This window comes from Salvelinus alpinus, chromosome 6, assembly GCF_045679555.1.
Source record: "Salvelinus alpinus chromosome 6, SLU_Salpinus.1, whole genome shotgun sequence".
In the NCBI taxonomy this organism is placed as follows: Eukaryota; Metazoa; Chordata; class Actinopteri; order Salmoniformes; family Salmonidae; genus Salvelinus; species Salvelinus alpinus.
This window is the reverse complement of record NC_092091.1, coordinates 22,773,210-22,795,875: the sequence shown is the minus strand read 5'-3', so window position 1 is coordinate 22,795,875 and position 22,666 is coordinate 22,773,210. Positions and strand designations below refer to the sequence as shown.

Here is a 22,666-nt window from a genome sequence, read left to right as displayed (position 1 = left end):
TGACATTTGTGGGTTTTCAAGCATGAACTGCTCGTATCAAGTCCTGCCACAACATCTCAATTGGGAATAGGTCTGGACTTTGACTATGCCATTCCAAAACTTAAAATGTGTTGCTTTTTAGCCATTTTCATGTAGACTTGATTGTGTGTTTTGGATCATTGTCTTACTGCATGACCCAGCTGCACTTCAGCTTCAGCTCAGACAGATGGCCTGACATTCTCTTGTAAAATTCTCTGATAGAGCAGAATTCAGGGTTCCTTCTATTAAGCCAAGTCGTCCAGGTCTTGAGGCAGCAAAGCATCCCCAAACCATCACACTACCACCACCATGCTTGACCGATGGTATGAGATTCTTACTGTGAAAGTGGACTTTTTTTTGGATGACATGGGACCCATTATGCCTGGCGAAAACCAAACAATGCATTCATTTACTCTCTCAAGTGCTCATGTGAAGCATATGGGCTGATTCCAGCAATGTAACACAGACTAGAATAATGATTACTATAGTGATGACTGCAGGCTGTGTGTTATCAGTTTGAGTCCATTAAGTAACACCATTATCATTTAGCTCCCGAGTGGTGCAGTGCTGCATCTCAGTGCTAGAGGCGTCACTACAGACCCTGGTTCGATTCCAGGCTGTATCACAACTGGCCGTGATTGGGAGTCTCATAGAGCGGTGCACAATTGGCCCAGCATCGACCGGGTTAGGGTTTGGTTGGGGTAGGCCGTCATTGTAAATAAGAATTTATTCTTAACTCACTCGCCTAGTTAAATAAATAAAAATATCTGACATGTCCTTCCTGTGAAGAATCTTGGATATGATAAGATCTACTTTGTCACTACAAGATTAGTAACACACACTTCCCTTGAAGATGTGTATCCCTTGAAGATGAGAGGTGAAAAAGTCAGGCTGTGCCCTGTGGTTAGCTCTGCACGCTATTGATGCCAGAGATGGAGAAGAAAGCGAGGCATCACACTCGCTCCTTTATTCTGGTTCATATACAGTCAATGAACTAAGCAGACCAGACCCAGCTGCTAATGCATTGGTGCCTATGGGAGAGCCACCCTTTAAGCAGACCGGAACTGTGAGCATTTTTTTCAGTGGTAAACGGCTTGAGTGGGACATCTTAATTTATCCAAAACCATCTTAGCTGACGCTACTCTGCTGCTTCTCATTTCTGCTATGCCCACTTCCTGTTCAAACTATGTCAGCAGAAACAGGCTGCAGTACTTTCTAAATGTATGTAATGCATTTTGTGTTTTTTTTTTCTACCCTAGAAGCAGCAGTATATATTTTCCAGCCATTACTACCCTTTGATTTTGTGCAGCAAACGTCTTTGCCGCAACAGTGTTTCAAGCTGCAAGAGTATGCCATTTTCAGTAGCAAGATTATCAAAGGAAAGGACACCAGCTGCTGGCTGGGATAGGCATAGCTTGAAGAGCTGATGTATGAACCAGGAGGCCTACCAGTAGTTGGTCCTTTTAAACAAACATACCGATTTGAATGCATCACCTCACTATAGGTCCCTTATTTAGAAAACTGAGCTGTTGACACATCTTCCTCTTATGTATTTAGAGGTCTGAGTTTGACCTGGTGGTACGTAAGGACCACTACTGGCTAAGTGTCCAAAGTTCATGAACAAGCACAACACCGGGCAGGAATACAACCGTTTCTATTAGTACTGTATAGTATGTACATCAGTAGAGGCTGCTGAGGGGAGGACAGCAATATAATGTCTGGAATGGAGTCAATGGAGTGGTATCAACCATATGGAAGCCACATCTTTGATGTGTATGATACCATTCCATTTCTATTTATTTAACTAGGCAAGTCATTTAAGAACAAATTGACTCCATTCCAGCCATTATTATGAGCCATCCTCCCCTCAGCAGCCTCCACTGATCTATATTGATCCTGATTTGTGAGCAACTTTGTATTTTCTAGTAGAAATCAAATACCTTTGTGCAAATCACTTTATTCATAGCAAATTAAACAGTTAAGTTGAAATCCATTAACCCTGCCACAATTAGCATAAGCCAGCTACATAGCATAAGCTAGCTATCGTTCTCATCTAGATAAAACATGTTTTTACATGGAGCCTTCAACTTGTGTAAACTTTTTCCAAAATAAAATAAATTAACCCTTAAGACATCAACCGATGAATATGTCTGGTGTTAAACTGGTCCACTCAGTGTGGAGATGAAGGTGAATGAGAAATATTATTTCTGCAGCCAATACCACAGGTAATGTGATTGATCACCCCAGTACAGCAGGTTAACATTTAAGAAATCTCCACCAAACCAACATAATAGTAGTGTTATTAATGCCAAAGCCCTTATGATGTCCTCTAGGTAAATAGAATTATGTAGATTTTTTCTGTACTGCTACACAGTATACACAATTAAATCGATAAGAGAAGAATTGTTTTCATACAGGTTTTGGTAACACACACACAGGAAAATAAAATGTCCTCTGTCACACACTCAAGCGCAATACAAGCACTCAACTCCAAGGCATTACCACTACAGGATGACTGTGTAATTGTTAATAAAACATAACATTTGTAATTACATGATAGATCTATGGACAGACAGTTGGAAAAATAACATGCAGTGTCTGTCTACTTCAACAGTCTTGTGTTAAAAGGAGGGATCCCATATTGGATGGAATGTAAGACCACAGCTAAACTCCTATCAGCTCTTCTTCTCCAACCCCTCCTGTCTCCTCTCCCTTCTCAGAGCCACCAGAAGCGGACGTAGACGATGAGCATGATGAAGAAGACCCCTCCGGCAGCCAGCTTAGCATAGGTGGAGCGAGTGTTCAGGTACTTGGCGTCACTTCTGTACTTCTTCGACAGGCTGGACAGATTACTGGCCTTGGAGTCCAGAGCTGGATGTGATGCAAGTGGATCCAGGTGAGCAAAGAGAGGGAACAGAAACCAGAACAAATCCTCATTTAACACAAGTGAGAATGGCATCTGCTTCCTCTTGTGACTTAAACACTATTCTTTGTCACAACTTGACAGTATGTAGCTGAGAAGTGGCACTCCCTTTTATTAGTTAATCTAGTGAATTCTACCCAACATCATTTACATTTTAACAATGTGTTTTGCTGCAATGATGTGCATTCATGATAATGCAATAAGCCCTGCCCAAGTTAGACATCAGAGAATCATAGATAAAGGTTTGTGTAATAGAGGTGTTTCAGTTATACATCGAGGACCTACATCAGCCATGCTCAACTGGCGGACCGTGGTCTGGATCCGGGGTTGAACGGGGTCAAAACAGACCTTGGGCCCCTCCCCCAAGGTGCAATTTGAAATTTGGTAGTGTATGGGCAGTTTTCCTCTTGTTATGTCATTCACTGACAGACCTTAGATAGTAGGGTTGGGCAGTATCCAGATGTTCATACCTTACCATACTGCGGTATATGGTTTTACCAGCAGTGCACACAAGGGGTGCTATTTCTTTCCACAAATAAATGTAACGTAATAATAATAATTGACAAACAAAACACATTTAGGCAACAGTGAACTTGATCCAGGAGTGGATTGATTGTCTCTGCTGTAACCAAGAAGCTTGATCTTGGAAGTTAGCAAACTTTGGTTGTCTTCGCCAACAAGAAGGGTGTGAACATTTTGAACAGTTTTGAGTCGGATGGGTTGCGCGGTGGGGATTGTTACTATGCCAATAGATGACAATATCCATCCGGACCTTTGCCACTGAGGACATTTGTGTGACCAGACCTTCTCAAATAGTAGTTCAGTACCCCTGACCTACATTATTGCTGTAAATCTATAAGAAGGACAAGTAAACAGACATTACCAGACAAGGCCTCCCCTCGTTGCAACACTTCCTCAATGTTGGCCACCATGATCCTCTGGACATCCTGCAGCTCTGTGTTGATGCTGCCCAGGTTCCTGCGGGCTCGGCTGTCTATGTACGACTTCTTGGTCTTCTGAATGTAGGTGTCTGTCGACAGAGAGGAAAACATTGCAGGAATTTATGGCATATTTTTTCATAATTCATGCTAGGGTATCCTTTAAAGGTTCATCGCAGTCAAAAATATGATTTACCTATGTTTTATATATCTCCACACTACGAGGTTGGAATACTACTGTACAATTCTGAAAATTATGATAATGCCATTTTAGTGTAAGAGCTGTTTGAAAAGACTGCGTTTAATGTTAGCCTGTTGTGGTGGGATGGAGTTTTGGACTGCCTGGTGACATCACCAGGTGGTAAATTAGTTAATAGACCAATAAGAAAGAGAGTTCCAAACCTGTCTGCCAATAACAGCTAGTTTAGATTTTTCCCCTCCCCACTCAGACCACCTCCAGACAGTGGTAGCAAAATTCGTGCTTGGGAAATTGCTCTTTGCTAAGAAGCTATTTTTGACAATATTAAGGTCGTTAATTGTTACCCAGAAATAATTTAATATTGAGATAAGAATGGCTGCATTGGACCTTTAATCAACGTTGGGTTGTTAGTAGGGATTCTAATGATGATATATTTAATTGAATCTCACCAAACTCAATGAAGGAGTACGGTCGGGACACAGTGGAGACTTTCTTCCCGTGCTGTTCATGGAACTCTGCCTGCAGGTCTTCCAGGTAAGCAAAGGCAAGTTTTTTGTGAAAGCTTGCTTCAGAAAGCACTAGGTAGACTACTCCTTTTTCTATGACGTAGCTGTTGGGAGAACCATGAGGGAAACATGAGAGTGGAGTGTTTGAGAAGCATAAAGGTCAGTGGATACCTGCTTATTAGTGCATGGTATAAGTATGTTAATGGTATTTTAATTGTGATGAGTGTTTTGCCAAAAGAGAGTGCGCGAGTGTCTGTGTGTGTGGCGTCTTTCCTCTAACTGGTTTGAACTCACTGGAAGGACATGGAGCCAGCCTCTAATGTGCAACGTGTGGGACTCTGGTCGTTGAGTTTCCTAAACAGCTGTTTAGCCTGGCTCTGGTACTGTTGCAGGTCCCGACCCAACTAAACACGGAGGACAGAGCAAGATTATGCAACCAAGCATATTTAAGAGGACACTGAACCAATGATTGGGATCAATATAAATGTTATCGACAAAGAAGCGGGTGGTCTGGGTATGGTAAACACAGTAACACATCACAGGAACAATAACAATATGTATGATGTCCAAACATTGGTTACAGTGCAGAGAAAAGACCAACCTTCTCACTTCCCTTTGGGAGAGCAGATAAGAAAGCAAGGGAAACGTGTTAAAGTTCTTCCAGCAGGTGGCAAGACTCATATGTAGCCTACTGCAACTCATAAATACTACACATGTCCTAGAAATACATGGCTGCCTGATTTGCTACAACTACAAGAAAGTAACAAGGATGAATGAAGTAGACCATCACAAATTAACTAAAGGGAGCAGAATTTACTCAATGGACTTAGCGATTTGATTAACCAGAGGAGATACACTATCACAACATCATTCAGCACAGTATACAAATGGCTGTTCTGCATTGAGCATTGGTCTTTGACTCACTACCTACACTACATGATCACAAGTATGTGGACACATGCACGTTGAACATCTTATTCCAAAATCATGGGCATTAATATGGAGTTGGTCCTCCCTTTGCCGCTATAACAGCCTCCACTTTTCTGGAAAGGCTTTCCACTAGCTGTTGGAACATTGCTGCGGGGACTTGCTTCCATTCTGCCACAAGAGTATTAGTGAGGTTGGGCACGGCGATTAGGCCGGGCTCGCAGTTGGCGTTCCAATTCAGCGCAAAGGTGTTCGTGGGGTTGCGGTCAGGGCTCTGTGCAGGCCAGTCAAGTTCTTCCACACAGATCACAACAAACCATTTCTTTATGGACCTCGCTTTGTGTACGGGGGCATTATAATGCTGAAACAGGAAATGGCCTTCCCCAAACTGTTGCCTCAAATTTGGAAGCACAGAATCATCTAGAATGTCATTGTATGCTGCAGCGTTAAGAAGTCCCTTCACTGGAATTACGGAGCCTAACCATGAAAAACAGCCCCAGACCATTATTGGGGCAGGTAGCATTCTCCACAGGCATCCGCCAAACCCATATTCGTCCGCCGGACTGCCAGATGTTGAACTGTGATTCATCACTCCAGAGAATGTGCTTTCATTGCTCCAGAGTCCAATGGTGGCAAGCTTTACACCACTCCAGCCGACGCTTGGCATTGTGGATGGTGATCTTAGACTTGTGCTCAGCCATGGAAACCCATTTCATGAAGCTCCTGACGAACAGTTATTGTGCTGACGTTGCTTCCAGAGGCAGTTTGGAACTCGGTACTAAGTGTTGCAATCGAGGACAGATGATTTTTACGCACTTCAACACTTGACAGTCCCGTTCTGTGATCTTGTGGCCTACCATTTTGCGGCTGAGCCGTTGTTGTTCCTAGGGGCAGCTCTAGCAGGGCAGAAATTTGACAAACTGATTTGTTGGAAAGGTGACATCCTATGAAGATGCCACGTTGAAAGTCACTGACCTCTTCGGTAATGCCATTCTACTGCCAATGTTTGTCTATGGAGATTTCATGTCTGTGTGGTCGATTTTGTGCACCTGTCAGCAACGGGTGGCTGAAATTCACTAATTTGAAGGGGTGTCCACATACTTTTTGTGTGTGTGTATATATATATATATACAGTTGAAGTCAGAAGTTTATACACCTTTGCCAAATACATTTAAATTCAGTTTTTCACAATTCCTGACATTTAATCCTCGTAAAAATTCCCTGTCTTAGATCAGTTAGGATCACCACTTTATTTTAAGAATGTGAAATGTCAGAATGGTAGAGAGAATTTTTTTTTTCATCACATTCCCAGTTGGTCAGAAGTTACCATACACACAATTCGTTTTTGGTAGCTTTGCCTTTAAATTGTTTAACTTGGATCAAACGTTTCAGGTAGCCTTCCACAAGCTTCCCATAATAAGTTGGGTGAATTTTGGCCCATTCCTCCTGACAGGGCTGGTGTGACTGAGTCAGGTTTTATAGGCCTCCTAGCTTGCACACGCTTTTTCAGTTCTGCCCACAAATTTTCTGTAGGATTGAGGTCAGGGCTTTGTGATGGCCACTTCAATAGCTTGACTTTGTTGTCCTTCAGCCATTTTGCCACAACTTTGGAAGTATGCTTGGGGTCATTGTCCATTTGGAAGACCCATTTTAGACCAAGCTTTAACTTCCTGACTGATGTCTTGAGATGTTGCTTCAATATATCCACATACTTTTCTTTCCTCATGATGCCATCTATTTTGTGAAGTGCACCAGTCCATCCTGCAGCAAAGCATCCCCACAACATGATGCTGCCAGCCCCGTGCTTCATGGTTGGGATGGTGTTCTTCGGCTTGCAAGAGTCACCCTTTTTCCTCCAAACATAACAATGGTCATTATGGCTAAACAGTTATATTTCTGTTTCATCAGACTAGAGGACATTTCTCCAAAAAGTACAATCTTTGTCCTCATGTGCAGTTGCAAACCATAGTCTGTCATTTTTAATGGAAGTTTTGGAGCAGTGGCTTCTTCCTTGCTGAGCGGCCTTTCAGGTTATGTCGATATAGGACTCATTTTACTGTGGATATAGATACTTTTGTAGCCGTTTCCTCCAGCATCTTCACAAGGTCCTTTGCTGTTGTTCTGCGATTGATTTGCACTTTTCGCACCAAAGTACGTTCATCTCTAGGAGACAGAACGCGTCTCCTTCCTGAGCGGTATGACGGCTCTGTGGTTCCATAGTGTTTATACTTGCGTACTATTGTTTGTACAGATGAACGTGGTATCTTCAGGCGTTTGGAAATTGCTCCCAAGGATGAACCAGACTTGTGGAGGTCTACAATTTTTTCTGAGGTCTTGGCTGATTTCTTTTGATTTTCTGATCATGTCAAGCAAAGATGCACTGAGTTTGACAGTAGGCCTTGAAAACATCCACAGGTACACACTCCAATTGACTCAAATTATGTCAATTAGCCTATCAGAAGCTTCTAAAGAAAGCCATGACATCATTTTTGGGAATTTTCCAAGCTGTTTAAAGGCACAGTCAACTTAGTGCATGTAAACTTCTGACCCACTGGAATTGGGATACAGTGAATTATAAGTAAAATAATCTGTCTGTAAACAATTGTTGTAAAAATTACTTGTGTCATGCACTATGTAGATGTCCTAACCAACTTGCAAAAAATAGAGTTTGTTAACAAGAAATTTGTGGAGTGGTTCAAAAATGAGTTTTAATGACTCCAACATAAGTGTATGTAAACGTCCGACTTCAACTGTGTAATCTTTTTTTAACTAGGCAAGTCAGTTAAGAACAAATTCTTATTTACAATGACAGCCTACACCGGGCCAATTGTGCGCCGCCCTATGGGACTCCCAATCACGGCCGGTTGTGATACAGGCTAGATTCGAACCAGTGTCTGTAGTGACGCCTCAAGCACTGCCTTAGACCACTGCGCCTTGCGGAAGCCCAGATATTGTATCTCTTCCTCTAGTTACATCACATAAACTGACTAAATCTGTCCATTATGATTAGCTAGCTGCCTGTTACTCTGACAGCTGAAATAAATCCATCTGGATTTCAATGATAGACACAATCAAACAACTAGCTAATAATATGGTTTTATTATGAAGTAGGCCTGCATAGATATACACCGAATAGATTATAGAATACATATTGCACACGTAGCTAGCTAGCAAGCTATCTGACAAGCTATTTTCCAATAGTTCGATAGCTAACGTTACATTGAATTGCTAGTGTTAGCTAACTAGCTAAAATAGCTAATGTTATCTGACATTGACAGGGAAAACCATCAATATTAACCTGTTCGTCCTCTTGCATTGATGCGGCCAGCGGCAGTCCATCCGCCAACCGAGCGATCATTGTCAGCAGCACCATTTTGGGATTGAAATGTCTTATTCTCAACCAGTGTTGTTAGCCACAGTGTGAAAGCTATTATAATGACAGACAGCAGCTAGGGGTGTGTTCGTAAATTCAATCTGGAGAGCCAGAGTGCGCTCTTGGCGTTAGTAAATTCAGAGCGTTGTCAGATTGTCCGTTCGTAAATTCAGTGTTTCGGGCAGACCGCACACTGGACGAGGGGTAGGTTTGATCCGAGCGTTCTGACCTCACAACTGGCAAACAAACTAAAGTTAGCTAGTTTGCCAGCCACTTCCGGACAAAAATGATAGAACACCTCACTCTAACCATATTACTCACCCTAGCAGAACTGGTTAGACTGTTTTCATGTTATCTAGAGCGTTGGTGACTGTGCTGCTGGCAACAATTTAATTACACTTTTTTGCCAACGTGTACTGATACCGGCCATATTCAACGCGTGTTGAACGTTCGTAAATTATTTTGCGCTCTGACATGCTGAAACGAGAGCGCTCTGAAATCGGAGTAGAGTTTACGAAGGCACCCTAGATTGACAAAGGTCTGTTTTCCGGGATATTTAGGACGTCCCTACAATGAAGATTACGTTTAAAATGGTTATGGTTAGGTAGGGTTTGAGATTAGGTTTAGGGTATGGACGTCCCAAGGGTTCCTTATTGCACTAACTGATTGACAACCCAACATTACGGACGGGTTGTCACTAGTTACCACATGAAAACAAAAATGAGCTTTTTGGTCTTAATTAAAATTAAGGGTTAGGCATAAGGTTAGCAGTGTGGTTATGGTTAAAATCAGATTTTAAGAAGATCAATTGGCTGTGGTAACTAGTGACAATCCTCCGAACGCGTTAAACTGGCCGGAAATGTTCGTTGGGTATGTCACTCAAATCTCTGACCGTCCATCCCAGACAGCAGTGTCTCAAAGGTTCCGCGTTACTCGAAGCGAGAGGGTTAATGGGGCCAAAAATCTGTCTTCTCCACCAGGTGGCGTTGTTTCATTTCTTTCGCTCACCAAGCGAGGAGTTTTTGTATGGTGGTTAATGAGTGTCGAATTTGGTCAACAAAAATGTAATATATTTTTTCCTATGTAACGTTTATTTGATTGAATAAAAGTTTCGTAGTGCTTAGATTGTTATGCGTTTACTGTGATAAAAGAAGGACACGTGACATCCCGGTAACTTTGAGAAAGAATACTTTCTATCGGAGTTGTCTCGAGATGGCTACCCATATTCATGACATGAGGCTAGCAGCGTAGCATCTTTTTATTATTTTTATTTTTATTAACAACAAATACATGAGGGAACACAAGTATATATAGATTATATACAATGGACAATTGAGCTAGGGGGTACAATATCACATTACACAAGGACCTTAAGGGACATACATACACTTATAATTCTAACAGCTTTTTTGTTAGAGTATTTTTTGTAGGGTAAGAAAATTTGGGTTTTTTTGTTGTAAATTTACATTTGTGAATATGAAATTTGGCCAAAAGAATAATGAAATGAATTACATAAAAATGTTTCAGCTTATTCCTATCGTAGGTAAAGAATCCAAGCAGTACATCTCTCCACAATAGTGTAAGACCTTCATAAAAGTGTTCAATTATAAATCTACTGATGTCTTGCCAGTTTTCTTACATGAATACAATGCCAAAAAAGATGCAACACTGTTTCCGGGTGGTCATTACAAAATGGGCAATTTGAGTTGATGTTTTCCTTAAACTTCTTCATATAGTGGTTGGCAGGATAATATTTATGAATAATTTTAAAGGAAACTTCCTTAATTTTGTTAACAAGTAGGTATGTGTGTGGAAACACACATATTGCAAAACAACATGAAGTTAAGGCCACCAAAAGTAGAGAAGACGTGATGAGGAATAAAATTCCAGATAGAAGTGGTTCGTCTTAGGAATTGTTTTATCCAATTGATCTTAAAAGTATTATTTAAGGTAGTAAGTCCAAACAATTCAGCCCACCATTCTCATAAGTGTTCATTACAACAGTTTTCCTAATGTAATGGGTACGGTTTCTCCACAGAAAGTTGAAAAGCATCTGGTCTATCTCCTTGCTTATTTTACTGTCAAGATATAAAGATAGAGCGCCATATGTTAGTCTAGGGATACCGTCAGCCTTGGTTATTAGGACTCTACCTTTTAAAGATAAGTCCCTCTGTAGCCATTGATTTAGCTTCTTCTGGGGTTTTTTAATAAGAGGGTTAAAATTGTGTAAGCCTCTAGACTTCTGATCCTTTGTAATGGTTATGCCTAAATATGTAAGGTCTTCTTTTACTGGAATACCATAATATTGTAACGACCCAGGGTCGTTACAATATGAAGGTGTCACATAATCTTTGACAGGCACGAGTTCACATTTATTAATGTTAAGATATAGACCAGACGCTTTGGAAAAGGATTGTATCACATTGATCGATATTGGAATTTGGTTAGCGTCTTTCAGAGCAGCGTAGCATCTCTCTTCATTGAATACAGGCGGATGATGTCAACACCCCTCATCGAATATTCAAAACTGTTTTAAAATAACGAGATGTATACACCAATCCAAAGAGTATGGAGGCTCTAGTACTCAGCCTTTTTAAACTGTCGAAATGGTTCAATTAGTGAGAAATATGTCATTGTTGTAATCGTTTTTTTAGTGGGCAACAAACTATCATGTTAAATTATTTTGACATATTCATTATTTTATATTGCACTAATTTCCCAGTTTGTTACTACTGCCTTACACAAGCTTGCATTTTCACCCCATAAAATTGAGTGGAATTACACATCCTTTTTACCCGAAATTGGTTATGTTAGTATAAAAGTTTATAGTCAACACGATGACAAGATCAATTGCTTAAAACAGATCAATATCTTTGGTTTTGTACCGTTGATTTTGTCACGCGCTGTGGTTGTGCAGGAACGCCGAGTTAATTTTCACTAGAAACGCCGAGTTAATTTTCGATCTTTCAAATGGCACGGAAAACTCAGGGCGGTCTCTATTTAAAAGTCACTGGCCACACACCAATTTGACAGTCAAACTATCAAATTAAATAGCAGTCAACCGTTGTCACTGTTTACATTCTTTGTCGCGTCGTGATTAGTTAAAGTTTACTTGTAACTGACAGTTAGACTTACAGGTTATGTCGTTGTTTTGTGTTTGAATTGTTTACGTGTCCGCTGTGCGGGGAAATCATAAGACAAGCGGAACTACGTAGCTAATAACTGTTGTAACGGGGATCCTTATTGTAGCAACACACTTTTGGAGGGAAGGCAATCCCGCGCTGTGTTAGCTAAGTTTTCATGTCATCGGGTGTAGTTCATAAAGTTTGAAGCGTATATGTTAGGATGGTAACGTTATAATAATTAAGGATGAAGCGTGAATTCATGCCAGGAATAATAAGTGTGAAGTTTGATTTCCTCCCTTCTGTAATAAGCAGCCAATGAGGTATTTTTCCTTTATTCATGTGTTTAATCTAATACTATTATAGCGCCGGCTAAACTGTTTATTTATGTAAGCACTTCAGAGTTATACCAAACTAATAAGTCACTCGTAAGATAAGGTTGTAAGAGTGTGCTTAACTGTATTTTTCATTTACTTTATAGTTCTCACGGAAGGTGATAATTCTGACTAAATCTACAGAATAAAGCCGCCAGTTAAAATCAAGGAACGGTTGTGCTCGTGGTTACTGGAGGAAACTACATTACTAACATAAAAAGTGTGGTTTGCACCCTTTTCCTTGATGGCAGCCTCCCGAAATCAACATCCGGCATTACAAAATATAGATACAAGCCTTCTACAAGTTCTCATTTAACCATATTCCAAATTTCCGTGTGGTCTTTGAATAGTGATAGTTTAAACACTGCTTCACCCCAAACATTTGCCCCCTTCTATTGATTTCAGTGTGATATTGCTGGATTTTTGTTAACCAATAAGGTGTTGCATTACCGCGTTTGCGACCCACTTGAATCAAAATGCAAAACTTCAAAATGTAGCTAGCTGTCTTCTACAAATTGTATGGAAGTCCAGAGAGGACATATTAATAAAACAAATATTACCTCGTTATGTCATGATCACCACATAACAACATTTGTTTTGTCAAGATCATGAGATAATTGTCTCATGATCACAACATCACAGAAGTTGTTTTGTCGAGATGAAGAGATAATCAAAAGTACCACTCATCATCAGTGGTGGAATTAGAGTTTTATACATGAGGTGGCCAAGGCTACTTCAAGGGGTCCATAGACTATGACAGAAAATGTGTGTGTAACCCTAACCTGGCATCTAAGGAGCATGAATGAATCCTATGATTGCTGATTAGAGGTAGAAGTGATAATTCACTTAACCCGGAGTTCTTTAATGTGGCAGATAGTGTGGTCCAAAAGGGTTACTTCACTAGAATTCTTTAACATACTATGAATAGTCATACTATGAATACCTCGGAACTGCAGCTCAATTTCTTTCTCTCTCTCTCTCTCTCTCTCTCTCTCTCTCTCTCTCTCTCTCTCTCTCTCTCTCTCTCTCTCTCTCTCTCTCTCTCTCTCTCTCTCTCTCTCTCTCTCTCTCTCTCTCTCTCTCACTCACTCACTCACTCACTCACTCACTCACTCACTCACTCACTCACTCACTCACTCACTCACTCACTCACTCACTCACTCACTCACTCACACTGTACTGTACTCTACTCACATACTGGAGAGACTTGGGTCACTCTGTTTCCATGAATATATAATCTGGGTCTATGTGTTGAACATCCAAAATATTTTCAGTAAATACATCTCAAGCAACAAGGAGATAAGATAGCAAGTGTGTTACATGAATTGCATAGTTTATTTACAAAAAAGTAAATGTAAATGTGATGTGCCCATCAATATTACAAACTTACAGTATTTTTTTATATATATTTTTATTTATTTCACCTTTATTTAACCAGGTAGGCTAGTTGAGAACAAGTTCTCATTTGCAACTGCGACCTGGCCAAGATAAAGCAAAGCAGTTCGACACATACAACAACACAGAGTTACACATGGATTAAACAAACATACAGTCAATAATATAGTAGAAAAAGTCTATATACAGCATGTGCAAATGAGGTAGGATAAGGGAGTTAAGGCAATAAATAGGCCATGGTGGCGAAGTAATTACAATATAGCAATTAAACACTGGAATGGTAGATGTGCAGAAGATGAATGTGCAAGTAGAGATACTGGGGTGCAAAGGAGCAAGATAGATAAATAAATACAGTATGGGGATATGGTAGTTGGATGGGCTATTTACAGACGGGCTACTTACAGGTGCAGTGATCTGTGAGCTGCTCTGACAGCTGGTGCTTAAAGCTAGTGAGGGAGATATGAGTCTCCAGCTTCAGTGATTTTTGCAGTTCGTTCCAGTCATTGCCAGCAGAGAACTGGAAGGAAAGGTGGCCAAAGGAAGAATTGGCTTTGGGAGTGACCAGTGAGATATACCTGCTGGAGCGCGTGCTACGGGTGGGTGCTGCTATGGTGACCAGTGAGCTGAGATAAGGCGGGGCTTTACCTAGCAGAGACTTGTAGATGATCTGGAACCAGTGGGTTTGGCGACGAGTATGAAGCGAGGGCCAGCCAACGAGAGCGTACAGGTCGCAGTGGTGGGTAGTATATGGGGCTTTGGTGACAAAACGGATGGCACTGTGATAGACTGCATCCAATTTGTTGAGTAGAATGTTGGAGGCTATTTTGTAAATGGCATCGCCGAAGTTGAGGATCGGTAGGATGGTCAGTTTTACGAGGGTATGTTTGGCAGCATGAGTGAAGGATGCTTTGTTGCGAAATAGGAAGCCGATTTCTAGATTTAATTTTGAATTGGAGATGCTTAATGTGAGTCTGGAAGGAGAGTTTACAGTCTAACCAGACACCTAGGTATTTGTAGTTGTCCACATATTCTAAGTCAGAACCGTACAGAGTAGTGATGCTGGACGGGCGGGCAGGTGCGGGCAGCGATCGGTTGAAGAGCATGCATTTAGTTTTACTTGCATTTAAGAGCAGTTTGAGACCAAGGAAGGAGAGTTGGATGGCATTGAAGCTCGTCTGGAGGTAAATTAACACAGTGTCCAATGAAGGGCCAGAGGTATACAGAATGGTGTTGTCTGCGTAGAGGTGGATCAGGGAATCACCAGCAGCAAGAGCGACATCATTGATGTATACAGAGAAAAGAGTTGGCCCGAGAATTGAACCCTGTGGCACCCCCATAGAGACTGCCAGAGGTCCGGACAACAGGCCCTCCGATTTGACACACTGAACTCTATCAGAGAAGTAGTTGTTGAACCAGGCGAGGCAATCATTTGAGAAACCAAGGCTGCTGAGTTGGCCGATAAGAATGTGGTGGATGACAGAGTCGAAAGCCTTGGCCAGGTCTATGAATGCGGCTGCACAGTAATGTCTCTTATCGATGGCGGTTATGATGTCGTTTAGGACCTTGAGCGTGGCACAGGTGCACCCATGACCAGCTCTGAAACCAGATTGCATAGCGGAGAAGGTACGGTGGGATTCGAAATGGTCGGTAATCTGTTTGTTAACTTGGCTTTCGAAGACCTTAGAAAGGCAGGGTAAGATAGATATAGGATAGATATAGATAGATATAGCAGTTTGGGTCTAGAGTGTCTCCCCCTTTGAAGAGGGGGATGACCGCGGCAGCTTTCCAATCTATGGGGATCTCATACGATACGAAAGAGAGGTTGAACAGGCTAGTAATGGGGTTGCAACAATTTCGGCAGATCATTTTAGAAAGAGAGGGTCCAGATTGTCTAGCCCGGCTGATTTGTAGGGGTCCAGATTTTGCAGCTCTTTCAGAACATCAGCTATCTGGATTTGGGTGAAGGAGAAATGGGGGAGGCTTGGGCATGTTGCTGTGGGGGGTGCAGGGGTGTTGACCAGGGTAGGGGTGGCCAGGTGGAAAGCATGGCCAGCCGTAGAAAAATGCTTATTGAAATTCTCAATTATAGTGGATTTATCGGTGGTGACAGTGTTTCCTAGCCTCAGTGCAGTGGGCAGCTGGGAGGAGGTGCTCTTATCCTCCATGGACTTAACAGTGTCCCAGAACTTTTTGAGATTGTGCTACAGGATGCAAATTTCTGCCTGAAAAAGCTAGCCTTAGCTTTCCTTACTGCCTGTGTATATTTGTTCCTAACCTCCCTGAAAAGTTGCATATCACGGCGGCTATTCAATGCTAATGCAGAACGCCACAGGATGTTTTTGTGCTGGTCAAGGGCAGTCAGGTCTGGGGAGAACCAAGGGCTATATCTGTTCCTGGTTCTACATTCTATGAATGGGGCATGCTTATTTAAGATGGTGAGGAAGGCACTTTTAAGGACTAACCAGGCACCCTCTACTGACGGGATGAGGTCAATATCCTTCCAGGATACCCGGGCCAGGTCGATTAGAAAGGCCTACTCGCTGAAGTGTTTTAGGGAGCGTTTGACAGTGATGAGGGGTGGTCGTTTGACCGCAGACCCATTACGGATGCAGGCAATGAGGCAGTGATTGCTGAGATCTTTGTTGAAAACAGCAGAGGTGTATTTGGAGGGCAAGTTGGTTAGGATGATATCTATGAGGGTGCTCGTGTTTACGGATTTGGGAAGGTACCTGGTGGGTTCATTGATAATTTGTGTGAGATTGATGGCATCAAGCTTAGATTGTAAAATGGCCGGGGTGTTAAGCATGTCCCGGTTTAGGTCACCTAGCAGCACAAGCTCTGACGATAGATGGGGGGGCAATCAATTCACATATGGTGTCCAGGGCACAGCTGGGGACAGAGGGTGGTCTATAGCAAGCGGCAACGGTGAGAGATTTGTTTCTGGAAAGGTGGATTTTTAAAAGTAGAAGCTCGAATTGTTTGGGTACAGACCTGGATAGTAAGACAGAACTCTGCATGCTATCTCTGTAGTAGATTGCAACACCGCCCCCTTTGGTAGTTCTATCTTGTATGAAAATGTTATATTTAGGGATGGAAATTTCAGGGTTTTTGGTGATCTTCCTAAGCCAGGATTCAGACACGACTAGGACATCCGATTGGCAGAGTGTGCGAGAGCAGTGAATAAAACAAACTTAGAGAGGAGGCTTCTAATGTTAACATGCATGAAACCAAGGCTTTTACATTTACAGAAGTCAACAAATGAGAGCACCTGGGGAAGAGAAGTGGAGCTAGGCACTGCAGGGCCTGGATTAACCTCTACATCACCAGAGGAGGAGTAGGATAAGGGTACGGCTAAAGGCTATCAGAACCGGTCGCCTAGTGTGTTCGGAACACAGAGTAAAAGGAGCAGGTTTCTGGGCGCGATAGAATAGATTCAAGGCATAATGTACAGACAGAGGTATGGTAGGATGTGAGTACATTGGAGGTAAAGAGACGTTTAAAGAGACGTTTATACCAGGTGATGTCACCGCATATGTGGGAGGTGGAACTAAATGGTTGGTTAAGGCATATTGAGCAGGGCTAGAGGCTGTACAGTGAAATAAGACAATAATCACTAACCAGGACAGTAATGGACAAGGCATATTGATATTAGGGAGAGGCTTGCGTAGCCGGGTGATCATAGGGGTCCAGTGAGTGGTTGGGCTGGCTGGTGACACAGCGATTCAGACAGCTAGCAGGCCGGGGCTAGCAAGCTAGCAGAAGGGCCTTAGAGGGACGTCTCGACGGAGGAAAGTCTGTTTTAGCCTCCGCGTGGTACTAGATCTGCTTTCACACTTTTGGGAAAGGGCTTGTGAAGAAAAATCTTATTGCAAGAACTGGGAGCTCTTTAAATTTGAGGTGTCCAAATACCTTAGTAAATATGGTAGTAATCTTGCTAAGACCAGAAGAGCTGAGGAGAAAAAGGTGATCATTAAGATAACTTCCCTTTCTCAGAGGTTCCCAGTCGGCCTCTCAGGGGAGGAGAAGATGGAACTGATTGAGTTACAAAATAAACTGGATAATATATATAGATTAAAAGCAGAAGGAGCCTTTATTAGATCTAGGAAAAAATGGATTGAGGAGAGAGAACAGAATTCATCCTATTTCTTTAGACGAGAAATATCCCTCTACAAATAACACTATCCATAAGTTAAACATTGATGTCATTATTACAGGTGACCAAAAATTAATCGCTAAATACTGTAGCAATTTTTACAGAAACTTGTATAGCTCTACGTACTGTCAGGTATCCACAGATATGTTTTTTGACTCACTGAATAATGTTCACTCTATCAGTGATATAGAATCTAAACAGTGTGATGAACCCATCAAAGTTGAAGAGATTATAGAGCCTATCAAACATCTAAAGAACAATAAATCACCAGGTGTTGATGGAATTACATCAGAATTTTACAAATTATTTTCTGAACAAGTAGCTCCCTTCCTATTTGAAGTATTTTTTAGAGAGTATTAAAAACAATGTTCTCCCTCCTACAATGAGTCAGGGGTTAATAACACTAAGCCTAAAAAAGAAGTCCTGCTCATCGATAACTGGCGTCCAATTTGTCTTCTTAATAATGACTATAAGACATTAGCCTTACTACTTGCAAAAATAATTAAAGAAGTCCTGGATGCAATCATTGATGAAACACAGTCTGGCTTTATGAGGAACAGACGTATTTCTAAAAATATCAGACTAGTATTAGACATACTTGACTACTCAGACCTAATAACCGAGGATAGCTTCATATTATTTTTAGATTTTTATAAAGCATTTGACACAGTAGAGCATCAGTTTCTCTTCCACTCCCTTGAGAGACTTGGCTTTGGGGACTCTCTATACAAATGGTAACAGCTCTATCAAATTGAAATATGGCACCTCACCTACATTTGAGTTAAAGAGAGGAATTAGGCAAGGTTGTCCTACCTCTTCGTACCTGTTTTTATTAATCACCCAACTTCTTATAAATTCTTTAAATAATAGTCCTGTACAAGGTATTTCCATAGCTGGTAAAGAAATTATTATAAGCCAGCTGGCTGACGATACTACACTATTTCTGAAAGATGCTTACCAAATTCCCATATCGATCAATGTGATACAATCCTTTTCCAAAGCGTCTGGTCTATATCTTAACATTAATAAATGTGAACTCATAGCTGTCAAAGATTGTGTGACATCTTCATATTATGGTATTCCAGTAAAAGAAGAACTTACATATTTAGGCATAACCATTACAAAGGATCAGAAGTCGAGAGGCTTACTAAATTTTAACCCTCTTATTAAAAAAAACCCAGAAGAAGCTAAATCAATGGCTACAGAGGGACTTATCTTTAAAAGGAAGAGTCCTAATAACCAAGGCTGAAGGTATCTCTAGACTAACATATGGAGCTCTATCTTTATATCTTGACTGTAAAATAAGCAAGGAGATAGACCAGATGCTTTTCAACTTTCTGTGGAGAAACCGTGTGTCACGCCCTGACCGTAGAGATCCTTTTTATGTCTCTATTTTGGTTGGTCAGGGCGTGAGTTTGGGTGGGCATTCTATGTCTGGTGTTCTATGTTGTCCTTGTTTTGTATTTCTATGTGTTTGGCCTGGTATGGTTCTCAATCAGAGGCAGCTGTCTATCGTTGTCTCTGATTGAGAATCATATTTAGGTAGCCTGTTCCCACTTGACTTTGTTTAGGGCACATAGCCTTTGAGCTTCACGGTTTGTTTTTGTAGTGTTTATTTTTTTGTTCGGCGTCATTTTGATTAAATAAAGAAAATGTACGCTTACCACGCTGCACCTTGGTCCTCTTTTTCCAACGGCCGTGACAGAACTTCCCACCACCAACAACGGACCAAGCAGCGTGGTAAGGAGGAGCAGCGTGTCCAGGATTCCTGGACTTGGGAGGAGATCCTGAATGGTAAGGGACCCTGGAGGCAGGCTGGGGAGTATCACCGTCCACGGGAGGAACTGGAGGCAGCAAGAGCAGAGCGGCAGCGTTACGAAGGGACTCGGCTAGCAAGGAAGCCCGAGAGGCAGCTCCCCCCCCAAAAAAATTGGGGGCACACGGGGAGTGTGGCTGAGTCAGGTTGGAGACCTGAGCCAACTCCCCGTGCTTACCGTGGCAAGCGTTGTACTGGTCAGGCACCGTGTTATGCGGTGGAGCGCACAGTGTCTCCAGTGCGCGTGCATAGCCTGGTGCGCTACATTTCAGCTCCTCGCATCTGCCGGGCTAGGGTGAGCATCCAGCCAGGACGGGTTGTGCAGGCTCCTAGCTCGAGACCTCCAGTGCGCCTCCACGGCCCAGTGTATCCGGTGCCTCTGTGTATCCGGTGCCTCTGTGTATCCCAGTGTACCCGGTGCCCCACGGTGACATACAGGGCCTCCTGTATGTCTCTCCAGCCTGGTGAGTCCTGTGCCTGCGCCTAGAATTAATCCTCCTGTGTGTCTCCCCAGCCTGGTGAGCCCTGTGGCAGCTCAACGTACCAGACTGCCCATACATCTCCGCCCTCCAGTGATGATCCATGGCAAGAAGCCTCCAGTGATGATCCATGGCACGAAGCCTCCAGTGATGATCCATGGCACGAAGCCTCCAGTGATGATCCATGGCAAGAAGCCTCCAGTGATGATCCATGGCACGAAGCCTCCAGTGATGATCCATGGCACGAAGCCTCCAATGATGATCCATGTCACAAAGCCACCAGTGATGATCCATGTCACGAAGCCTCCAGTGATGATCCATGGCAAGAAGCCTCCAGTGAGGATCCATGGCAAGAAGCCTCCAGTGAGGATCCATGGCAAGAAGCCTCCAGTGAGGATCCATGGCAAGAAGCCTCCAGTGATGATCCATGGCAAGAAGCCTCCAGTGATGATCCATGGCACGAAGCCTCCAGTGATGATCCATGGCACGAAGCCTCCAGTGATGATCCATGGCACGAAGCCTCCAGTGTTGATCCATGGCACGAAGCCTCCAGTGAGGAGTCATGGCACGAAACCTCCAGCGACGTTCCCCAGTCTGGAGCCTCCAGCGACGGCCTCCAGTTCGGAGCCTCCAGCGACGTTCTCCAGTCCGGAGCCTCCAGCGACGGCCTCCAGTCCGGGGCCCGCAACGAGGGTGCCCAGTCCGGTGTCGGCGGCGAGGGTCCCCGCACCAGAGGCTCCACCAAAGTGGGGGGAGCCAGAGGCGGAGGAGGGTCTACGTCCCGCACCAGAGCCGCCGCCATAAGGAAGCCCACCCGGACCCTCCCCTTTAGAGTCAGGTTTTGCGTCCAGAGTTCGCACCATTGGGGGGGGGGGTACTGTCACGCCCTGGCCATAGAGAGGCTTTTATTCTCTATTTTGGTTAGGCCAGGGTGTGACTAGGGTGGGCATTCTAGTTTCTTTATTTCTATGTTTTCTATTTCTTTGTGTTTGGCCGGGTGTGGTTCTCAATCAGAGGCAGCTGTCTATCGTTGTCTCTGATTGAGAACCATACTTAGGTAGCCATTTTTCCACCTGTCTTTGAGTGAAGTTGACTTTGTTTAGGGCACATAGCCTTTGAGCTTCACGGTTTGTTTTTGTAGTGTTTATTGTTTTGTTCATTTTGATTAAATAAAGAAAATGTACGCTCACCACGCTGCACCTTGGTCCTCTTTTTCCAACGGCCATGACAATATCCATACACGCATGCATACATATATACACTGCTCAAAAAAATAAAGGGAACACTTAAACAACACAATGTAACTCCAAGTCAATCACACTTCTGTGAAATCAAACTGTCCACTTAGGAAGCAACACTGATTGACAATAAATTTCACATGCTGTTGTGCAAATGGAATAGACAACAGGTGGAAATTAGAGGCAATTAGCAAGACACCCCCAATAAAGGAGTGGTTCTGCAGGTGGTGACCACAGACCACTTCTCAGTTCCTATGCTTCCTGGCTGATGTTTTGGTCACTTTTGAATGCTGGCGGTGCTTTCACTCTAGTGGTAGCATGAGACGGAGTCTACAACCCACACAAGTAGCTCAGGTAGTGCAGCTCATCCAGGATGGCACATCAATGCGAGCTGTGGCAAGAAGGTTTGCTGTGTCTGTCAGCGTAGTGTCCAGAGCATGGAGGCGCTACCAGGAGACAGGCCAGTACATCAGGAGACGTGGAGGAGGCCGTAGGAGGGCAACAACCCAGCAGCAGGACCGCTACCTCCGCCTTTGTGCAAGAAGGAGCAGGAGGAGCACTGCCAGAGCCCTGCAAAATGACCTCCAGCAGGCCACAAATGTGCATGTGTCTGCTCAAACGGTCAGAAACAGACTCCATGAGGGTGGTATGAGGGCCCGACGTCCACAGGTGGGGGTTGTGCTTACAGCCCAACACCGTGCAGGACGTTTGGCATTTGCCAGAGAACACCAAGATTGGCAAATTCGCCACTGGCGCCCTGTGCTCTTCACAGATGAAAGCAGGTTCACACTGAGCACATGTGACAGACGTCACAGTCTGGAGACGCCCTGGAGAATGTTCTGCTGCCTGCAACATCCTCCAGCATGAACGGTTTGGCGGTGGGTCAGTAATGGTGTGGGGTGGCATTTCTTTGGGGGGCCGCACAGCCCTCCATGTGCTCGCCAGAGGTAGCCTGACTGCCATTAGGTACCGAGATGAGATCCTCAGACCCCTTGTGAGACCATATGCTGGTGCGGTTGGCCCTGGGTTCCTCCTAATGCAAGACAATGCTAGACCTCATGTGGCTGGAGTGTGTCAGCAGTTCCTGCAAGAGGAAGGCATTGATGCTATGGACTGGCCCGCCCGTTCCCCAGACCTGAATCCAATTGAGCACATCTGGGACATCATGTCTCACTCCATCCACCAACGCCACGTTGCACCACAGA

General features: G+C 43.3%; 2 protein-coding genes across 2 annotated transcripts; one reads left to right on the top strand and one right to left on the bottom strand.

Annotated features, from left to right (window-relative positions):
- Window positions 1-1,959: 1,959 nt before the first annotated feature.
- LOC139578373 (vesicle-trafficking protein SEC22b-B-like) lies at window positions 1,960-9,731 on the bottom strand. Its single transcript, XM_071405865.1, has 5 exons — window positions 8,810-9,731; window positions 4,879-4,988; window positions 4,528-4,688; window positions 3,825-3,971; window positions 1,960-2,889 (listed from the first exon to the last, which is right to left on the bottom strand). Exons 1-5 carry the CDS (start codon window positions 8,882-8,884, stop codon window positions 2,735-2,737), a joined length of 648 nt encoding a protein of 215 aa, XP_071261966.1. The 5' UTR covers window positions 8,885-9,731; the 3' UTR covers window positions 1,960-2,734.
- A 2,191-nt stretch (window positions 9,732-11,922) lies between these two features.
- Window positions 11,923-21,626, top strand: LOC139578372 (uncharacterized). The gene is made up of 2 exons (XM_071405863.1): window positions 11,923-12,329; window positions 20,259-21,626. The coding sequence occupies exons 1-2, from the start codon at window positions 12,325-12,327 to the stop codon at window positions 21,025-21,027; spliced, it is 774 nt and encodes a 257-aa protein (XP_071261964.1). The 5' UTR covers window positions 11,923-12,324; the 3' UTR covers window positions 21,028-21,626.
- Window positions 21,627-22,666: the final 1,040 nt, after the last annotated feature.